General features: G+C 39.1%; 2 protein-coding genes across 10 annotated transcripts in view; both read left to right on the forward strand.

Annotated features, from left to right (window-relative positions):
* usp45 (ubiquitin specific peptidase 45) overlaps positions 1 to 10002 on the forward strand; it is a 164113-nt gene extending 154111 nt beyond the window's left edge. For all 3 annotated transcript variants that reach the window (XM_072554725.1, XM_072554739.1, XM_072554732.1), the window contains one exon: positions 540 to 10002. In XM_072554725.1, coding sequence (XP_072410826.1) covers positions 540 to 667 — 128 coding nt within the window. In that variant the 3' untranslated portion in view covers positions 668 to 10002. The remainder of the gene's footprint in view (positions 1 to 539) is intronic.
* Positions 10003 to 17205: 7203 nt separating this feature from the next.
* pnisr (PNN-interacting serine/arginine-rich protein) overlaps positions 17206 to 20373 on the forward strand; it is a 38435-nt gene continuing 35267 nt past the window's right edge. For 3 of the 7 annotated variants that reach the window (XR_011953995.1, XM_072554804.1, XM_072554818.1), the window contains exon 1: positions 17207 to 17363. The gene's annotated coding sequence lies outside the window, so the exon portion shown is untranslated. Of the gene's footprint in view, positions 17364 to 18114; positions 18136 to 20373 lie in introns of those variants that run through there. The other 4 variants (XM_072554786.1, XM_072554799.1, XM_072554806.1 and 1 more) reach the window with 3 other exon arrangements.

The raw sequence follows: 20373 nt of genomic DNA on the forward strand, positions 1-20373 counted from the left end.
GTTCTTGAATTAATAATCTACCGGCAACTTTCCTTAGCTATTGAAGCACTGTCAAAAATTGGGTAAAACAATTATAGAGTCATAGAGAGGTACAACATGGAAACAGACTCTTCAGTCCAACTCGTCCATGCTGACCAGATATCCTAAATTAATCTCGTCCCATTGGTCAGCACTTGGCCCATACCCGTATAAATCCTTCCTCCTCTTAAACCCATCCAGAAGTATTTTAAATGTTGCAACTGCCCTAGCCGCCTCCACTTCCTCTGGCAGCTCATTCCATATTGATTTAACATCTTTGGGGGAAAAAAGTGGATCCGTTAGCTTTTTCCATGACTTTTTTAACTTTGCCAAAGAGAAGATGACAGATATCCAAGAAAACTTCCGTCTCATACAGTTAGGCCTAACTTTTTGAAATTTTCCCTTTTTTTAAAATTTGTGTTACTTTTAATGTCCACTGCTTTGAACTGATGGCTCTTAACTTTTGCTGGAAGAGTGTAGAGCAGCTTCTAGTCTGCTTATTGGCAATCTTTGTTTTTCAGGTTTCAGAGATGCTGGAGCACCATCAAGGCAGTGGGTTTATGTCAATGACACCCATGTACAGGCAGTTCCTGAAGCTAGAGTACTCAATGCTCAGGCCTATTTATTGTTCTATGAACAACTGCTGTGAAAGCATTGTTTAGGAAGTGTACATTCATGCAAAAAAGCTGATAATATTTTTTAATTTCTAACAACAATACAAGTGGCTTCTCTAAACCTTTCATGTTACTTTTCATTTATTTGAATCAATTACAAGAACATCATGATTAAAATTTATTGCAACCAACAAAAGTAAATGCAAAAAAAGTATGTAAATCCAGTGAAAATGTTTACTCACAAATGATGCCTTTAATATTGTAATTTTTGTCTGCCCAAATTTGTATTTTGACTTACTGAAATGCAGGCAATTTCATTGTGGTCATTTTCATTTAACAAATATTTTTTCAACTTTAAAAAGATGCTGCTTTTATTGCACTTGTGAAAGCAATGGCCATGCACACTCAAAGATGAGGAAAATTATTGTTTATGTATTTGAGTAGAATTAATTAAATTTTCATGTTTCATTGATGATTATATTTACTGTCAAAGACAGAAATAAGAGTATAGGCTATATTGCCTGACATTGAGTAATTATGAATTACTATCTGACAGATTTATTTTTTTAAGGAAATAATTTGATTCATTGGAAGCCCATTTCACTTCAAATATGATCTCTACCTTTGATGAAACCATTGTCGCAGTTTTTGAATTCTAATACATTACAGTTCCAGGAATGAACAGAGTATGAGGAATGTTGTGCATTTAAGATATTATATTTATGTTAATTCACACAAAACATAATACTGGAAAGGCACACTGCTGTTTAATGCACTGAAGGTCTTTTTCAGTACGCATGCATTTTTTTTCTTGAATTAACTTGCAGTTTCATCATGCCATTTATTTATGTATTTCTGTTCGTAATCCTTATCGAAAGCTCACTATGATAAATATATTTCGTCCTCAAGGATATCTTAATAAATAATCATGTCCTAGCATGAGTATTTTGAATTATTAAACAATATATCTAATAAGTTCAATTTTTTCAACTGCAAGTTATATTTTAAAGAAAATTCTTAAAATGTTATATTTTAAAAAGAAGATACGAGGCCATGTGAAGAAGACTGGTACATATTAGGTATGGAATAAGCATCCATCTTCAGTGCGTGTTTAGCTTTGATATTTAGCTACTTATTGATTTGCAGCATATTTTAATAATTTTTCAAAATTAAATTAATAAGAAAAAACTCCGTTGATCAGGAGATTGGCTACCTGATGCATTGCTTTAACCATTAAAAGTTCTGATGTACGAATGCTAGAATGGAAAAAGCACATTGTATTAGATTTACAAAAAAGATTGAAAAACAGTATCTCAAAATACCATCTGGAATTTATTGGTGAATTATTGGTAAACTAAGTAATAGATATGCATTTGAGTTATTTAGTTAGTACACCAGAAGCCCTGATTATACAGAACAGTGCCCTTTTTGTGAGTTATAATGTTATGGTCTAAGCCAGACCACTCAAAACATGCTTTTTTAAATAAATATTTTTATTGAAAAAAGGTTTTAGGTTTTTTACATAATTACAAGACTAGTACAAAATAGTATGACCTCTGTACACTATATTGGCAACAGCAAAAAAAAAGAAAAAACAAACTACTAATCTATTCCACAAACTACCAACACACAAAAGGAATTTTAAAAACTCTGTAAAAACTACAGTTAAATAAATAACCAGTAAGAATGAAGAATAAATAAATAAAAATTTATGCCAAGTTATAACAAGGTATCAAGTTATATTCAATTAAATTACTATACTCAGCACACTTGTATCCCAGCTCCCCAACACTGGGAGCAATAGTGAGTAGACCTGTATTTATACAGGATTCTTCCTCCCAGGGGCCCCCAAGAGACAGGCACAGTCCTCACAGCTAGACAAATGCCCTGGATAATATAGCCGATACATCTACATAATTCAAAAAAGGGTGGCCACGTTGTATGGAAGAATTCCGTTTTCTGGCGTACCACACTTGTAAGGACGTCCAGGGGGATGTGTTCCATAACTATCGAGAGTCCTGGGGGATTTTCCAATACCTAGCTCATGAAAATGTTCTCCTCGTGCAGAAAGAAAGAATAGTAAACAGTTTCTTCCCAAATACATCCTGGGAGGGAAGATTTGGAAAACCCAAAAGGAGGGATACCGAATCCAACCCCATTTCAGTTCCCAAAACCTTTGCCAAAGCACTCGTTACGTCATCCCAATACCTGTGGATCTTGTGGCATGTCCATAAACAATGAGTAAGGGTACCAATGTCCGTTTTACACTTGGGGCACATTGGGGATGCTTTTGTCTTAAACTTCTCAAGCTGTTCTGGTGCCAGATGGGCCCTATGGAGTACCTTCAGCTGACTAGCCTGAGTCCTATTACAAATAGAGATCTTCCTAACATTTTCCCAAATGTCCTCCCACATCTATGAGTAGATTTCCACCCCTAATTCTTGAGTTCAGGTTTTATATAGTCATGTCCTTCGACACGTTACTACCTCGTAAGTGATGGAGAGTGCTAACAGAGGGGGTGCCTGCTGACCGGAGCACACTCCTCTCCATGTCTGATTTGTAAAGATTAACCATCAATGTAGTTTTTTTTTGTACAAAGTCTCTAACTTGGAAATGTCAAAAGAGATCCTTCCTAGGTAGCCCGAACTTCTGACCCAGTTGTTCGAAGGACATCATGACCTCCCCATCGAATAGGTCTCCCTAACAGGAGATTCCACTGGACTCCCAAAGCTTAAAGCCAGAGTCTATCAAACCTGGCTGAAATCCCAACATTACAAAAGTGAGGACTGCAGATGCTGGAAATCAGAGTCTAGATTAGAGTGGTGCTGGAAAAGCACAGCAGGTCAGGCAGCATCTGAGAAGCAGGGGAATCGACATTTCATGCAAAAGCCCTTTATCAGGAATTCCTCTGTGCTCCTTTTCCTTTAGTCATATTAAAATGCACCAAACTGCTCAAGTCTAGTGCAAAGTAACTCTAGTAACTGGGAAAATACTGTTTTGAGCAGGTTAAGAGGTGAAGGGAGGGTAGGTGCTCTATTTTGGGTTCTGGGCAGAGCTCAGCAAATGCAGACTTACTGAGTCACCGCCATCTTGAATCCCTCAAAACAGTCTTAAGCAGGCAGCTCAGACCATAACTTTACAATTTGATAAGTGAAAAATTACCCCAATTAAGTTAGCTAGGTTGACTACTAGATTTTGAAACAGACAAAAATTTATTCACAAAATTGCACAATGAAACACAAAGATCAGAATAAAATACTGCTGCAGAACTCAGCCTCTCCAACTAGACTTAATTATGCTGTTCCGAATATACAGAACAGTCCCAATAAGCAAACTCCCTTTTAAACCCGGTATAAATGGAGCACATGCTTGCAGGTTAAAGTTCAAGGGGAGAAAGAGAGAGAGAGAGAGAGAGCTTTCACACAGCTCTGTGTTGAACTTCTCATCAGCCCAGCTGGAGAGCTGACCACTCCCCTTTCATTATACAGGTCACTTCTAAAACATGACCACTTTGGCCTGAAGTCTCATTTGTTTACATATAAACAAAAGGTCTCTCAAAATTGTTTTCATCTCTGTACCAAACCCGACTGATTAGAGCCTGGCCCAGTTTATTACCTCTCTTAAAAAAAAATCAAGGACAGAGTCTCCTCAAGTCAAGGTAAAGCTTTTCGGAAAAAAAAAGGGGACTAGCTTTGTGACAATAAGCAAAATGGTTGCTTTTTTGAGTAGTTTGTTTGAAGTGTGGTAAGTTTTTGGAACCATAGAATAGTATTGACTTTCCTTTCTGAAGTACAAAGGCTCTGAGTCCTTCTTAAAAGCATTTAATTCTTGAATCATAGATTTATAGTTGGGATCTTTCCTCAGATAGTGAATTCGAGCTTGTTAAATGTGCTAAGCCCTTCCTGCTGGAGAAAAAGAATCTTTTTCCTGAGCAGTTCCCAAATTTGTTAGAACTTCCAACTTTACATGAAAAGATCTCAAGGAGGAAGGTTGAACAACCCCCAAACAATATTGGAGATACTCATTATCTTGTGGCATTGGCATTGCATGGATATCCTCCAATTTATTTGGGTCTAGATGGATGCCACCACTTAAGTAAATCGTGCTAAAAACATTGTGAACATTAATTTTACACTTACGTCTGTTACTGAAACATCCATACTGCATAGTTTATTCAATACTTTCTCTCTTTCCATTATTCTGTTTTTCTTTCTCTTCTCTTACCATTTCCTTTTGTTTGTTTCCTTTTTTAATTCATGACTTTTCATTTCTAACTTTCTTTTAGCTAATTGCAGCTGTAACATCCCAATTTCAAGTTTCCCTTGTCCAAATTCTAAATCTTACATAATCTGTTAAAGAATTCCATCCATTAGAGATCCTGCTTTTACTTCTACCTTCAGTTTACCTGCTAAATCTTGAGTTTAACTTGAGTCAAAGATTTTTAAATCGAAAAACTGGGGTATATGAAAGAAAAACGGAAAACACCATTTATTACTTTAACTTATTGATTGGAACTTGTACATACCTTCTGAGAGCTGCAATATGCCTGCAGTTAAACATACTCAGCTTTATGCAACTTTTTCAGGTATTTATCCCAACACCTCTGGTCTGTGACTACCTCTAACTCTTTAAGCTAATCTATTTTACCCATATCTTTCCCTTGTCAGGAGCATTGGTTCTCCAGCTATCTTTATCCAAGGATTTCATAGAGACTGCTCAAAACTCAGAGAAAGCTAAAGACAAAATCCCTCTAAACTAGGACCTTAAGCCTGCAAAAAACAGGTTTCAGAAATCTCTAATGAGCATTAATGTCCCATTATTTAGCTTGCTGGGTCGCAAACCAGTTTGAGCCACACAAAAATCCATTAGTAATGCCAAAGTACCTCTTTCAAACTGTTTTAACAGAAATCACTATTACTACAGAAATAATTCCAAGTTAATTATTAACTTCAGATGTGCAGAAAAACGACATGATGTAATTCAAAAACCTAAACTTACAATAAACAATACTTAAAATATACGCATAATATAATGTTCCCAAAACTTTCAGAGCAAGGTCATGTGATACATTTTTTGAGATTTAGTTTGAGATGGAACTTGACTTAAACAACAGCCTTTGCGCTTGCTCTCTCTCTGAAATGCCTCTTAGCAAAGTTTATAAATTAAATGGTCACTGGAAGCCTTGTCATCAGCAGTGGAGGATTGCCAAAAGAAAATTTGGATCCATACCACCATCTCCAGAAAAGCAACTTCAGCTAGTCATAGCTGATTGAGAAAGACTCCCTACGGCCAAAGCTTGTTTGCAATATGGCTTTAGCTTTGAATGGCCTTTTGAACATTTTTTTTCCTGAACTTAACAACACTTTGGCCACGTAAGAGTTATGACATGGAGAAAGACAGCTGAACCGAATCACCTTTGCAACACAGTCAAATTAAAAGAATCAAAGACCCGTAATGGTTACTTGAATGGTTTTTAACCAGACTTTTGAGTAACAAATCCTATACTTCATGGTTTTGTATCTTAAACAAAAGGCACAATAATTTATTAAATACACCATAACTTCAGAGAGCAGGTAAAGAAGGTAATTAATTAATGTCTATGCTTTAAACCCAAAACATTTATGATCAGTTCCCATTCACATAAAAGACAGACCCGCAAAACAGAGTTAAGGGATAAATAAAACAAAATTGACCAGATTACTTAAATGGTTTTCATGATGTGATGTTTCACAGGCATTGATTTGGGCTCCTTGGTTACTTTTCCAGAAATGTTGATCAGGGTCACCATTTCAGTTCACTCAGGTACAGGGAAAAATACTTCTTTCTTAGCTTCCTACTCTGAGGTTCGAGAAGCTGGTGAGCAAGGCTGGGCAGGGAGCTTTCAAACCTTCATGCTGTGTTGTCAATTTCCTCCAAAACACTCTTCAAAACAAACAGCTTCAACTCTTACTCCACCTGGCAGACTGACCGTCTTTTTCCCACGATGTCAATTACCATTCAAGGTCTGTCATCTTCTGGAGTCTCTTCCAGACTTGCCAGAACCAATTTCCAGGCGCTAACCTCTAACAGCCAATGTCTGCAATTCATTTAAACACTGCGCTTTTCCTGGGGTCACTGTGAGTGTAATAAAGTATCGACCTGCAATTTACCTCCAGGCCGGGTCTGACAAACAAACAAAAAAACTTGTTGGGTCTGTTCTTTTTTCTTTCAACTCACAATTCCCACTTCACAGCTCCAAACCAAAATTGATAAAATTATTAAAATTTTAAAAATGAAAAATCAGTGACAGTTCCACCAGTGGTTTTTTTGTATGGTATGTGGTGTTTTATATTTTCTCCCAGGCTGGAGGCTGTGTTTTCTTTACAAGAAGAATTGTTGTATATTTAGCATAATTGAAACATTTTGATAATGTTCATAGCTGTGCTTAAATAAGTTTTGTTTGCAATAAGCTAGTTCTTTATTTGTTACTTAAGGCATCTGGTAGACCTGTGTTAAATTCAAACTTTCTTGCAGTAATAGAGAAACTGAATAAGGAAAGGAATCAGTTCACTCTTCTTGACTGGATTGTAATAAATGTTTAAGTGGATATATCTGGCATTGAACCCATTGATGAACTTAGTGTAATTAGAAATGGGGAAGTATATATGTGTTTTAAAACATCAATGTAGATTTCTTGTATATTAGAGTAAAATGATCATTACCGAAGTGTTTTCTTTCAAGATTTTAAAGCAGAAAAAAATAGTTTGGTGCAGTTTAAATTCATTCTCCAATGATTAACTGAAAAGTGTAGCTAAATAGTTGAAGATTGAAGTTAAAATAAAATGCTACGAAACAAGTAATTTTAAAACTGTTGGCCAAGAGTCTTGGCATTAATTTAGGAGAACCAGAGGGAAATATAGTACTGGAATCAGACAAGGGAGCCATGACAAAGAATCATTTAGGACAGAAGAGGCCAGAACTAGAATTCCAAAGAGAAAAGGAGGCAAGTGAAAGAGAAGAGAAAAGAAAAGAAATGGAGGAAAGAAGAAAAAGATAGAAAGAGAGACTGAGAAAAGTGGAGAGGTACAGGATTTTTAGTTTAAAAGTTGAATGAAGAGGGTAGGCCACGACCCAAGGTACTGATGGGGAAGAGATCTGGCCCATTCTCAGGACCAAGTGCAGAGCTGTGTAAATGTGCCCAAGCAATTGTAAAATTCAAAGTAAGTAAAGTTGACAAATCGGGGATACAGTTTCTGTGTAGACTTTCAAACCATGTATTGGTTATAACGCAATTCCGCCCCATTCGTAGCAGAATTTGGAGTTTAAAAATAAAAATTATTTATTTGCAGACACCCCCAAAGTCTAAATGCTACATCAGTCTCACAAAGTCTGCTATTACACATGATCCATTGTGAGCCACTAATTATGCCCACCAGTAGCTAGACTGATTGTTGTCCATTCCTTTGTCTGTCCAATTGTTCATGTCTCTATCTCCAATATAATTTACTCATAACCCCCCAGTCCTACTTTCTAATAAAAAACAATTTTTTCCATCAGTTCTGAAGAATGGTCACTGGACCTGAAATATTAACTCTGATTTCTCTCCACAGATGCTGCCAGACCTGCTGAGCTTTTCCAGCAATTTCTGTTTTTGCTACCAATATTTGTACTGGTAACTGTGCCATTTTTAGTAAGTTCCAATTACTTCCTTTAGAATGCAGTTCCTTCCATGTCTGGCTTCTCCCCTACATTCCTGACCTTTCATTTGTCATCATTTTGACCCTCAGCTTTCAATGCCTCCACTGCCCCAATACCTCCCACTTTGATTTTGTTTCCTTATCCTGCTCCATTGGTGTCTCCTGTTCCTTGACTTTTTCCGACCTTGTTTTCTATCCCAATCATCATCACCTCTGTCCCCTCCCTTGCAAGCTGTCTTTCCTCTATCTCCTCCCCCGCCTTGATCTCCTTTATGTATTACACACATGAACAATGAACACTTCAGTAAGATGCATTAATTGACTTTGTTCTATCCTCGCCTAACATCCACGGGCAGTTTCAAGTAGGGGGTCTTGAAATTGTGATCAAGGGCAAGAGACCCATCTGATACTTTTCATGTGTGAATGTTTAGTTCTTTATCTGTTAAAGAGTTCACGCTCTTTTATTAGGGTAATGTGAGGTCACTTGTTATCATGGAGAGTTCCAGATCAACGAGCAAACTTAACATCCAGTATCATGGCGAGTGTCCAGTTTTCCCTATTGCATTCCTACAGGCATGAAATAGCTACATTTATTATGATATCAGCAAGGTTTTGTGATGATGCTGCTCCTTTAACAAGGTTGGCTTTGGTTTTTTTCTTCAGGAGGTCATAAAGACACAGACTCCGAAAAGTCTGGGTTTGAAAGGTTTTAGGGCCAGTTTGATTATAGCTAGCAGATATTGCCTCAGGAAAAAAGGCTTTCAAGTTAAACTAAAACACTTGTACAGTGAAAGAGGAGAGGCCAGTTGTCCAAGCTCAGCTTTTCTATGGTTTAGCGAAATTGAGGACTGCAGGTGCTGGAGATCAGCGCATCGGAATATCAACCCCAGGGCATCAATGTGGACTTCACCAGTTTCCTCATTTCCCCTACCCCCCCCCCCCCCCCTTTACCCAGTTCCAACCCGCCAGCTCAGCACCATCCTCATGACCTGTCCTACCTGCCAATCTTCCTACCCACCTATCCACTCCACCCTCCTATTCGACCTATCGCCATCATCCCCACCTCCATCCACCTATTGCACTCTTAGTTACCTTCTCCCAACACCCCCCCCCCCCCCCCCCCTTCCCATTTATCTCTCCACTCTGGGGGCTCACTGCTTCATTCCTGATGAAGGGCTTTTGCCCAAAACGTCAATTTTCCTGCTCCTCGGATGCTGCCTGATCTGTTGTGCCTTTCCAGCACACCACTCTAATCTTTTCTCTGGTTTAGTTTGGTTTTGCTATTCACTGAAAGCAGCCAGGCAGTTGTAAAAGCTGCTTTTACAAAGAAGCCAGTCTATGCTGATACTCCTCTTTCTCTGACATCTCTTCTGATTTTCCCTTTTTGTGCCAAGGGGTGTTTATGGGGATTGTTGCAAGTATTTAGAACGGCATCATTAAGTTAGTATAATCTGTTGGGTTTTCAAACAGGTTAAGTTATTCTGTGTTCTGTTCTATTTTGTTTGTGTTTCATTTGGTAATGTTCTAAATAAATTCTGTTTTGTTTAAAACCAAGTGGTTTGACCAGCTGCATCACTCCTGGTTATGCTGGAAATAATATGTTACATTGTGAGTTTTTGTAATGTAGCTGTCATGTTTTATGATATTTTGTATTTCAACTGCTATAAATAACATTGTTTGTTGCAATACTATCATTGCATTTTCCTGTTTACCATTTTTATTAAGTAGTAAGTGGTTAACTGGAGAGGTTTGAGTAAGATGAGGACACAGGCACCTCCCTCATCAGGACTAAGCCTTTACCAGACCAGAGAATTTATCGGATGTCAGGAAGTTACGTATCACAGTTTAAAAAAAATTGTAAAGCTAATATAAGTTTCTTCAAGGCCACTATAAGTGACCAAAGTATTTATGAAACGTTTTCAACCAGCTTTTTAAACCATTTTATTTCATAATTGAGTGAAGACCTCATTTTAACTTATATCAATCACATGCTTAATGAATTAATGATTTTGAGCATCACAGACAGGATATAAGGTGTACAAACTGAACAAGGTGTTACATGAATGAACATCAATGAAGAGTCACTAGATGACATTACAGACAAAACTGGAATTAATGTATTGCTACACTAGATAATGCCAGATTAGGGAGGTGTACACCTGTAATTCAGAAAATATATCTAAAATTTGTGTTTATGAAGCAAGCTTTTTATTTTCTTTAATATATTTGTTTTGTTTAAAGTGAGCAAAAAGTAATTGTTATGTCATACTGTGCAAAAGGCATCTACAGTAACATGTTTAAAAATTGGTACATTTGCATAAATACTGGGATAGACCATTTGGGCCAAATGAGAATTAGGATTTTAAATTCAGCGCACTGGGTAACAGGAATGAGTGTCAGCAGGAGTTAGTGTGGGATAGCATATTTGCAACAGAGGTTTAGCACAACAAAGTTTATGGATAATAGGAGGTCAGATAGAGAAGGCTAGAGGACTCATGTTTGAAATTAACATGCAGTTTTTGGCTTGGAGACAATATGGAGAATGGTTTAGTGGTTGCATGTAGTCTGAGTCAGTCTGAGAAGCAGTCAAAGTGTGTAATGGAGTCAATGGTAATGAAGTTAAGTTTATAGTACACTTTTGCTTTCTAATGTTGAATTGGAAATATTTGGAAAATCCTCCATAATTAGTTATTTTCTTCCTGGAAACATATCCTCATATTTTCATTTTGTTACTTTATGGGATTTGGGTGTAGCCCGTTAACTGCCCTTGAACTGAGTGATTTTCGTGATCACTTCAGACTCAACCACATTGCTAGTATGGGTCTTGCATCACATGTAGGCCAGACAAGGTCAAGCTGCAGATGGTTGGAGGTGTCTCCACTAAAACTCAAGGATTATGGATGTCAACCTAAATTTCTAGAGATGCTGGAACCTCTGCCACCATTCCAACACACTGTTCCTTTTTGAACAAGAATGGACTTGTAGTTCTGAAAGGATTGTTGCAATGTCTACATCCAAAACTGGCAAGCACAGAACTGTCAAGATTCATATGGTTGATATTGATCCATTCACTTCAAAGAAATAAGATATCAGCCCTGCTACCAACAACATTGATCTCCCCAATGGCAAGAGAAACGATTATCCCGAGATTGGAATTACAGGTGGCTGTCTCTCTCTGATGACAGACAATTGTGAGATATGTGAGAATCTGAAAGTGGTAAATGTGATCTGGGAAAGGAAATACAACACGGATATGATGCTTAGATATACTGATCATTGTTCAGAATACAACGAATTCTGTTGGCATCTAGCTAATGACGAAGCAGTAAAGGGAGTTCAAGAAACCAGACCTCACCACTCAAGTCTAACACTTGGATCTCAATTAAATTAATTATCACCAAAGTAATAGACTTCACATCACACCCGAATATCCTTAGATTTTTTTTCCAAATGGCACCACAGTGTATCTGATCTTGCAGCCCAGTCAGCTGGCCAGAGATTGCTACAAACTGATGTTAGTGCTCCCAAATAAAAGTATGGTGATTTTTTTTTAAAAACGTAACATTAGTGAATTAGATGCTTTTACTATGACAATTAAGGATAGTTTCATGGTCATCATCACTGAGACATTTTTTAAAAATGTGAATTCCTAATATACTAATTAAATTCATGCTGCCATAGTGGAATATGAACCCATTTCCATAGAACATTTACCTTTGATTTACTAGTCCACTGAGATTACTGCTAGGCAACCATTGCCTCCCAAATATATATTGAGCATAAATTTGATATTGCATCACAATGTTTCACTTATTATTTAAAATGGTCTTTGGATTAGAAATTTATGGCTTGCTACCTCTCCAACTGATAATAAAATCTATTTTGCATTCCGAGTTAAGTAGGTGGCATTCATTCAAGATATAATGACTGTCTAATTGAATATGAAAAAAAGGTGCTTTAAGTATGTGAGGCACTTCAATTTGTAAAACTATCTTGGAGAGTTTAGTGTTTATAAATAAACATTAATATGTATTAGAATACTAAGCACACAGAAGGAAGAAACAAGTGTGCAAATATGAGAGTGCTAATTGTGGACATATCAGTAAAAATCTAATACCAAGCCAATGTCTATTTTTTGGAGACTGAACAAATGTGTGGTGCACAGATTCTATTTTGCTTTACACCAATGGATAAGAGTTGTAATTTCCAACTGGTTGGCAAAACAAAACTCCATCAGAACTACTTCCTTTTAAAAAGAGACACCACTTGAATCTAACTAACAGAAAATAATTAACAGGTCCAAATGATAACATTGACATAAGACATCTCATGAGTCTGCACACTGATATTCAAGTGTCATCTGAGCTCAAAATAAAAAGACAAAGAAATCCTGACAACTATCCCAAGCTAAAATTTATTGGGATAAAAATTCCTCATCACTATACAATGTGGCAATGAGGACCACAATGCATTCATTTCCTCCAGTCTGATTGAACCACCTGGGACCCTATTAAATGATGGAGGCCACCTGTTTAAATCCATCATGCAATCCAATCTCCAGAAAGAATTGGAGTTGGTGACCCATATCTGGATACCTGGGAAAGGGAGCACAAGCCAATAGATGAAAGTGCAACTAGGTAATTCCATCAATGGTAAAGATTTTTTTTCCTATTCATAAAGAAGTTGTGGACAACACTAGCTAGAGCAGGATTCATTGCCCATCCCTAAATGCCCCTAAGGTGATACTCAACCATCATCTTGAGCTGCTGTTATCTATGGGTTTTAGGTAAACTCTCAGTGCTGTCATGAAGAGTAATCCACCAACTGTGAAGAAAGGGTGATATATTTCCAAGTAAGGATAATATGTAGCTTTAAAGAGAGCTTGCAGGTGGTGATGTTACCATGCATTTGTTAAACTGTACTTCTAGATAGTCACAAGTTTGGGAGGGTACTGTTGAATGAGCTTTGCTGAGTTGCTGCAATGCATCATATGGTATACACTGTCATCACTGTACATCAGTACTGAAGAAGTGAATGCTTAAGGTAGTGAATGGAGTTCCAATCAAGAGTTCTGCATGGTGCCAACCTTCATGAATGTTGGAGCTGTACTCATCCAGGCAAGTGTAAAATGATCATCTGCCTTTTTCCTTGTAGATGGTGGACAGATTTAGCAAGTTAAGAGGTGAGTAACTCTCAGATTCCTAGCCATTCATTTACGGGTGCAGCTATAGTGTTTATATGGCTGGTCCAGTGTATTTTCTGTGCAGTTGAGTCATACAGCACAGAAGAGAACTTTTGGCCCATCAAGTCCAGCACTTGGTTCATAGTCTTGAATATTATGACATTTCAAGTGCTCATCCACATATGTTTTTAAAGGTTGAGATTTCCTTCTTCTATTACCCTCCCAGGCAGTGCATTCCAGATTCCCAACATCCAGTGGAAGGTTTTCCTTAAGTTCCCTGCTCTTTACCTAAACATATGCCTCCTTACGACTAAGGGGAATGGCTGCTTTGTGTTCACACTGTCCATGCCCCTCTTAATCTTATACACCTCACTCTGGTCCCCCCTCTGACTTCACTGCTGTAAAGAAAATAACCTGAGACTCTAGCCTCTCTTCATAGAAGAAATGCTCCATTCTAGGCTACAACATGGTGAATTCCCTTCAGTGCAATCACACCTTTCCTATAGCAAGGCAACCAGAATCATGCACAATACTCCAAATATGGCCGAACCAACGTTTTGCACTGCTCCAATGTAACATGATGCTCTTATACTCTATGCTTTGACAGATAAGGGCAAATGGCCCATATACCTTTTTAACTACCTTATTAACATAATCTGCTGCATGGAGATCTGTGGACAAGTACCCCAAGGTCTTTCTGTTCTTCTGAGCTTGCTAGTGGTCTGCCACTCAGAGTACTCCCTTGACTTGTTAGTTCTTCCAAAGCACATCAGATCACCGTTAAATTCCATCTGCCACTAAGCTGACCATCTATGTCTTCCTGACTATCTATGTTCTTCCTGTAACCTAAGGCCCTCTTCCTCACTATTAACTATTCAGCCAATCTTTGTGTCATCTGCAAACTTACTTATCATTCCCTCCTACCCATTCCATTTAGACTATTTATATATATATATATATATATATATATATATATCACAATAATGGACGCAGCACTGGTCCCTGTGGGATGCCACAGGGCACTAGCCTCCAGTCACACAAACAGCCTTCTCCTCCCATTCTCTGTCTCCTACCACCAGCTAACTTGATGAAATTTGCCTAGGATACCAGTAGAGTTCATGACTTCTCACATTGATAAGTCACACATTCCACTTAGCTGAGTTCATCTGCGTTGTCATAAACTTATTTCAACCTTCTAACTTTTCTAATGAGTCAGTTGTCAAGATACTGCACTCACCATAACTTTAGACCTCTTCTCTTGTTCTACTCTGCTTAAATGATAACAACTAGGATGTTACTTATGGAGCTTGGTAATAGTAATGTCATCGAACTTCATTGAGCAATGGTTAAATTCCCTCTTCATGGAGGTGGTCGTTATTTGGCACTTCTATTATGCCAATATTCCATGCCATTTATCAGTCCAAGCATGGATATTATCCTGGTTTTATTGCATATGGACACAGAATGTTTTGGTATCTGAGAAATCTTGAACGTTGTTGAACATTGTGCAATCATCTGTAAACATCAGCACTTCTGATCTCATAGTGGAAGGAAGGTCATTGTTGAAGCAGTTGAAGATGGTTGGATGTCAGACCATAAAAGCTAAGAGCAGACGTGGACCATCTAGTCTGCTTTGCCTTTCAACGAGATCATTGCAAATCTGCTGACTCTCAGCTTCACTTTCCTGCCTTTTCCCCAGTACACTTGATTCCCTTACTGATCAAAAATCTGTCTATCTCAGACTTGAATATACTTAACAACCATAAAGAATTCGACTGATCCACACTGACCTCTAATAAAAGAAATTCCTCCTTGTTGCTCCAGTAATTGAGATTATGCCATCTGCTACTAGACTCTCCCACAAGTGGAAATCACCTTGTTGCATCTACTTGACAAATCCTCAAAGCATTTGGAGTACTCCACTGTGATATCCTGGGACTGAGATGACTGCCTTCCAACAACAATAGCCCTCTTCCTTTATGCTAGGTATGATTCCAACAAGTGGAGAATTTTCCTCCTGATTTACATTGCTTTGCATTTTGCACTGGCCCCTTGTTGCCACACTTGCTCAATTGCTTCCTCACCTACAGGTTTAACTCCTTCATCCATGTTGGAGAGAGGCTGGGATTAGAAGCTGAGTGGCCTAGGAGGATGCCAAAATGAACATCTGTTATGAGTTATTGTGGAATCAGTGCTGCTTAATATCACTGTTGACCACCACTTCATGATGAATGAGAATATATTAATGAGGTGGGGAAATGAAAACAGAAAGTGGGGAATTCGAGCAGTAAGTCTTGCAACATCTGTGAAGTAAGAAGTAAACTTAACATTTCAAATCCAATGTGATTCTTCTTTGGAATTGCTAAGTTTTACTAGTACTTTTTTTTTTCTTATTATGAACTGAGTAGTAATGGTTGTAGTGAACAAACAATTGGTCCAAGTTGAGTGTTATTAGCAGAATAAAGATCAGCTCTGACTGAAACCGTGAAAACAAGATACACTGTGGGGAAACAAAATAACAAAATGGACAGCAGAGCTCATGATCTGAATGTGCTGAACTCAATGTTGAATCTAGAAGGCTATACAATGCCTAAACATAATATGAAGTACTATTTCTCCAGCCTACAACGGGCATCATTAGAACACGACAGCGTGCCTCTGACAAATGACAGGGACGAAGACATTAAAGTCACGGTTGTAGACTGAGTGAAGTGAACCAGCGAAACAATCACCCAGCCTGCATTTAGTCTCTCTCATCATTCACTGCCTAAAAGGCTGGTTAAGGCACGATCCCTCAAGTCATTGAAAGTATTTAATGAAACACCATGGTCATTGTTTGGCATTTGTATGGTGCCAATATTACATACCATTTATCAGCATGGACATTGTCCAGGTCTTGTTACTTATGGACACAGAATGTTCTGGTATCTGAGAAGTCTTGAAAGGCTATGAGCTAAATGCTAGAAAATGGGATTGGAATAGATTGATGCTTGATGACCAGTGTGGACATGAAGAGCTGGTATCATTTTACCACATGGTAGACACTATATTTCCCAGCAGTTAAAAAATCACATAACACCAGGTTACAGTCCAACAGGATTATTTAGAAGCACTAGTTTATGGAGCGCTGTTCCTTCATCAGGTAGTGTGGAGCAGGACCACAATACACAATTTATAGTGAAAGATTACAGTGTAATGCAACTGAAATGGTATATTGAACAATATATCATTTCAATATTATTGATATGATGTGGTGTGATTTTTAAGTTTGTCCACCCCAGTCCAACACTGGCTGCGCCACAACTTTGCCAGTAGTGGATACAGTACAACAGGTTGAAAGAAGTACAGGTTCTTTAGGTTGAGGTTATGCAAGGTGTATGAAATTTTACTTGTAAAGATATTGCACCTTGTCAAGGTATAGGTATTGTTTTTGGGGTGGGGAGATTGTATTTATAGTTGGAATCCAGTCCTCTTGTTGAAGGTAGGGGAGTGATACTGAAGCAGCCTGGACAGATGTCCCAAGGTATACCATGCCCGCGGTGCAAACATCCCGGAAACCTTCATTGGGGTACACCCCCGACTCCGCCAACCTGGTTTGGTGCAGAAACCTCCAGACCCATCTCCGTCACGTGGTCCGAAACAGACTCCCCAGACGTTTCAGAATCTCCCACCCACGTGGTGCTGCCCCCTTCCCCCTCACGCAACCGCTGAGCCCTCCGAGCCGTGCAGCGCCCCCCAGCCAACGACAATCCCTCTCGGGGGTCTCCACGCTGCTCGCGCTAACACGAGCCCGGGGCCCGGGTTTGTTTCCGGGTCAGGGGTGACGGCGCCATATTGTCGTGCTCGGAGCGAGCGAGCGGCTGGGATCGGGAGGTGAGTGAGTGGAATCCGCTGGAGCTCGGCTGGGGAGAGCTGGCCGCTTGATCCCCAAGACCTACACCCCCACCCTCCTTCCCTGGGGATATACGGGGATGCTGAGCTCGTCCTGCGGCGGCCGCCGCCTTCACCCCGCAGGTTGTTGAATATGGCGGCGGGGGAGATGGAGGGAGGGCCTGTTCCGCTCAGCTCCCCGGCCGCCGGGAGGCTGCCTGGCTGGACTTGAGCCGATAATTAACCCCTTTCGATCCCGTGGGGTGGAGGAGCCAGATCTTGTTTTCGATTCGGTCGGGGGTCCCCGCTGTCGAGTTGGAGCAGGCGGCCGCCAGGAGGATCTGAGCTCGGCCTGGGCCTTCTCTCAGGCTGTTGCGGCTCCTATCGAAAACATTCACCTCCGCTCGAAAAATGTCCTTTCGGGCAGAAAAAAAAAATAACCTGCCCTCATTTCTAAGACTTTGTGCTAAACTCGTTCGAAATATAATCAGATGTGTTTCTGAAATTGGAAAGTTTATTATCAAACGCAATACCGTTACTTTATTAATATCTAAACATAACATTTATTTCAGGGATACATCATGTTTGACGAGAAAATGGCTATTTTAACACTTGGGCATTATTGATAGTTGAAACAAATTGACCTATTTTTGGATACATCTCGGTTTAAAAAAAAGTAAACTGTTGCCGCCTACAGATATATTGCCATATTCCTATACACTCACTATTGAACATTAACAGTGAATGGCGTTTTTTGTCAGTTCAAGTGTCTGAGGTTAGTAAATGATCATCTTGGATGTCACTGAATCTAGTTTCTTAACAATCCATGTACATGGTGTTTGTTTTCATGCTGTGACTGAAGAAGGTTAATTCCCTTTTTAAGCAGAGACTCACAGCCATTAGGTATGCACCTCTGCTACCTCAGTTTTGTGAAATCTACTGCCAAATGCACTCTTAAATATAGGTTGAGTATGATTTCAGGTTTAGGTACCATCAAGTTTTAAGGCAGCCTGCTGCATAATAAGGAACAGTTTACCAGCACAACTTATTTTTCTATTTAAAATTACCCTGTCTCTAAAGGTGTTGACTTAAAGGGTTATTGAGAGCCGTCTGGAAAGAATTCAAGGCTCTGGTTACTGGTTTCATTAATAACTTGGCAGGTATATGTTATTCAGTTATCATCTTGGACTTCATAAGACAACAGTGATCTTCTTCTGTGTCATTTTGGTGTCATCCTAATCTGCTTTACTCTTATTGCCATTCTCCATAAATTCCCAGTTTCCGTCTCCCCCCCGATGCTTGGTGTTTCACGTGGGACAGAGAAAATCCTTGTACAATATATACTCCATTGGATCAGGACGTGCTGCACATTTCCTTTCTGAAAGGATGTTAGTGAACCAGTTTGGTTTTTACAGTAATTGGTAGCCTTTTTATAGTGATGCTGAGAGTGGGTTTCCATTGAAGATTTTACTGTTTGAATTTAAATTCCACCAACTTTTGATGTATTTGAATCTATCTCCATAGAGCATTAGTCTTGGCCTCTGGATTTCTATTCCAGTGATATTATCACTATGTCATAATCTACTCATTAATTTGAGCCTCAAACAGAAAACCAATTTCCATCAACTTTGTGTTGTCTTTGATTAGGTTGCATTACTGTCAGCACCTTTTGAGCATCATTTTTCATTTCTTCTCATAAATACATGTTTTTGATTCTGGCATGGTGTTACTTGAACGGTTACTCTGTTAGCAAGAAGGAAAGTACTTGAATTCCAGAACACCACCTAATAAATTTGTTTACTTTTGTCCTCTCTTTGGACAACTACTTGCACTAAATTAAAGATATTGAAATTTGAAAATAAAAATGCACTTAAATGATTCTAAACCAGACATCATTGAGATGATTAGGCAAGATTTAGGATGTGTAGGACGAGCAAGGAAACTGCAGGGATGGGCGCAGTTGAACAGTGGAGCTTGTTCAAGGAACAGCTAATGTATGTTCTTCATATGTATGTACCTGTCAGGCAGGGAGAAAGTGGCTGAGTGAGAGAATCGTGATTTAATAAGGAATCTCTTTGTCAAGAGGAAGAAGTAGGCTTATGAATGTTCAGTGGGGGTTTTGAGTTAACCAGGAAGGAAATTACAACGGGATCTTGAACAGATGGCACACTGGGCTGAGAAGTGGCAGATGGAGTTTAATTTAGATAAATGTGCGGTGCTGCATTTTGGGAAAGCAAATCTTAGCGGGGCTTATACACTTAATGGTCAGGTCCTAGGGAGTGTTGCTGAACAAAGAGACCTTGGAGTGCAGGTTCATAGTTGCTTGAAAGTGGAGTCGCAGGGAGATAGGATAGTGAAGATGATGTTTGGTATGCTTTCCTTTTATTGGTCAGAATATGGAGTACAGGAGTTGGAATATTGCTTGTAATTCTGGTCTCCTTCCTATCTGAAAAATTTTGTGAAACCTGAAAGGGTTCAGAAAAGATTTACAAGGATGTTGTCAGGGTTGGAGGATTTGAGGTAAAGGGAGAGGTTGAATATGCTGGGACTGTTTTCCCTGGAGTGTCGGAGGCTGAGGGGTGACTTTATAGAGGCTTATAAAATCATGAGGGACATGGATAGGATAAATAGATAAAGTCTCTTCCCTGGAGTGGGGAAGTCCAGAACTAGAGGGCATGTTTTTAGGGTGAGAGGGGAAAGATAGAAAAGAGACCACTGGGGCCAACGTTTCATGCAGAGGGTGGTACGTGTTTGGAATGAGCTGCCAGAGGAAGTGGTGGAGGCTAGTACAATTGCAACATTTAAACGGCATCTGGATGGGCATATGAATACATTTGGACAGATATGGGCCAGGTACTGACAGGTAGGACTAGATTGGGTTGGGATATCTGTTCGGCATGAACGAGTTGGACCGAAGGGTCTGTTTCCGTGCTGTAATCTCTGTGACCCCGAGAGCTAAGAAGAGCCAGCAGGGGACATGAGAAGTCTTTGGCATGTAGGATCAAGAAAAACC

The sequence above is a fragment of the Chiloscyllium punctatum genome, chromosome 3, assembly GCF_047496795.1.
Source record: "Chiloscyllium punctatum isolate Juve2018m chromosome 3, sChiPun1.3, whole genome shotgun sequence".
Classification (NCBI taxonomy): domain Eukaryota; kingdom Metazoa; phylum Chordata; class Chondrichthyes; order Orectolobiformes; family Hemiscylliidae; genus Chiloscyllium; species Chiloscyllium punctatum.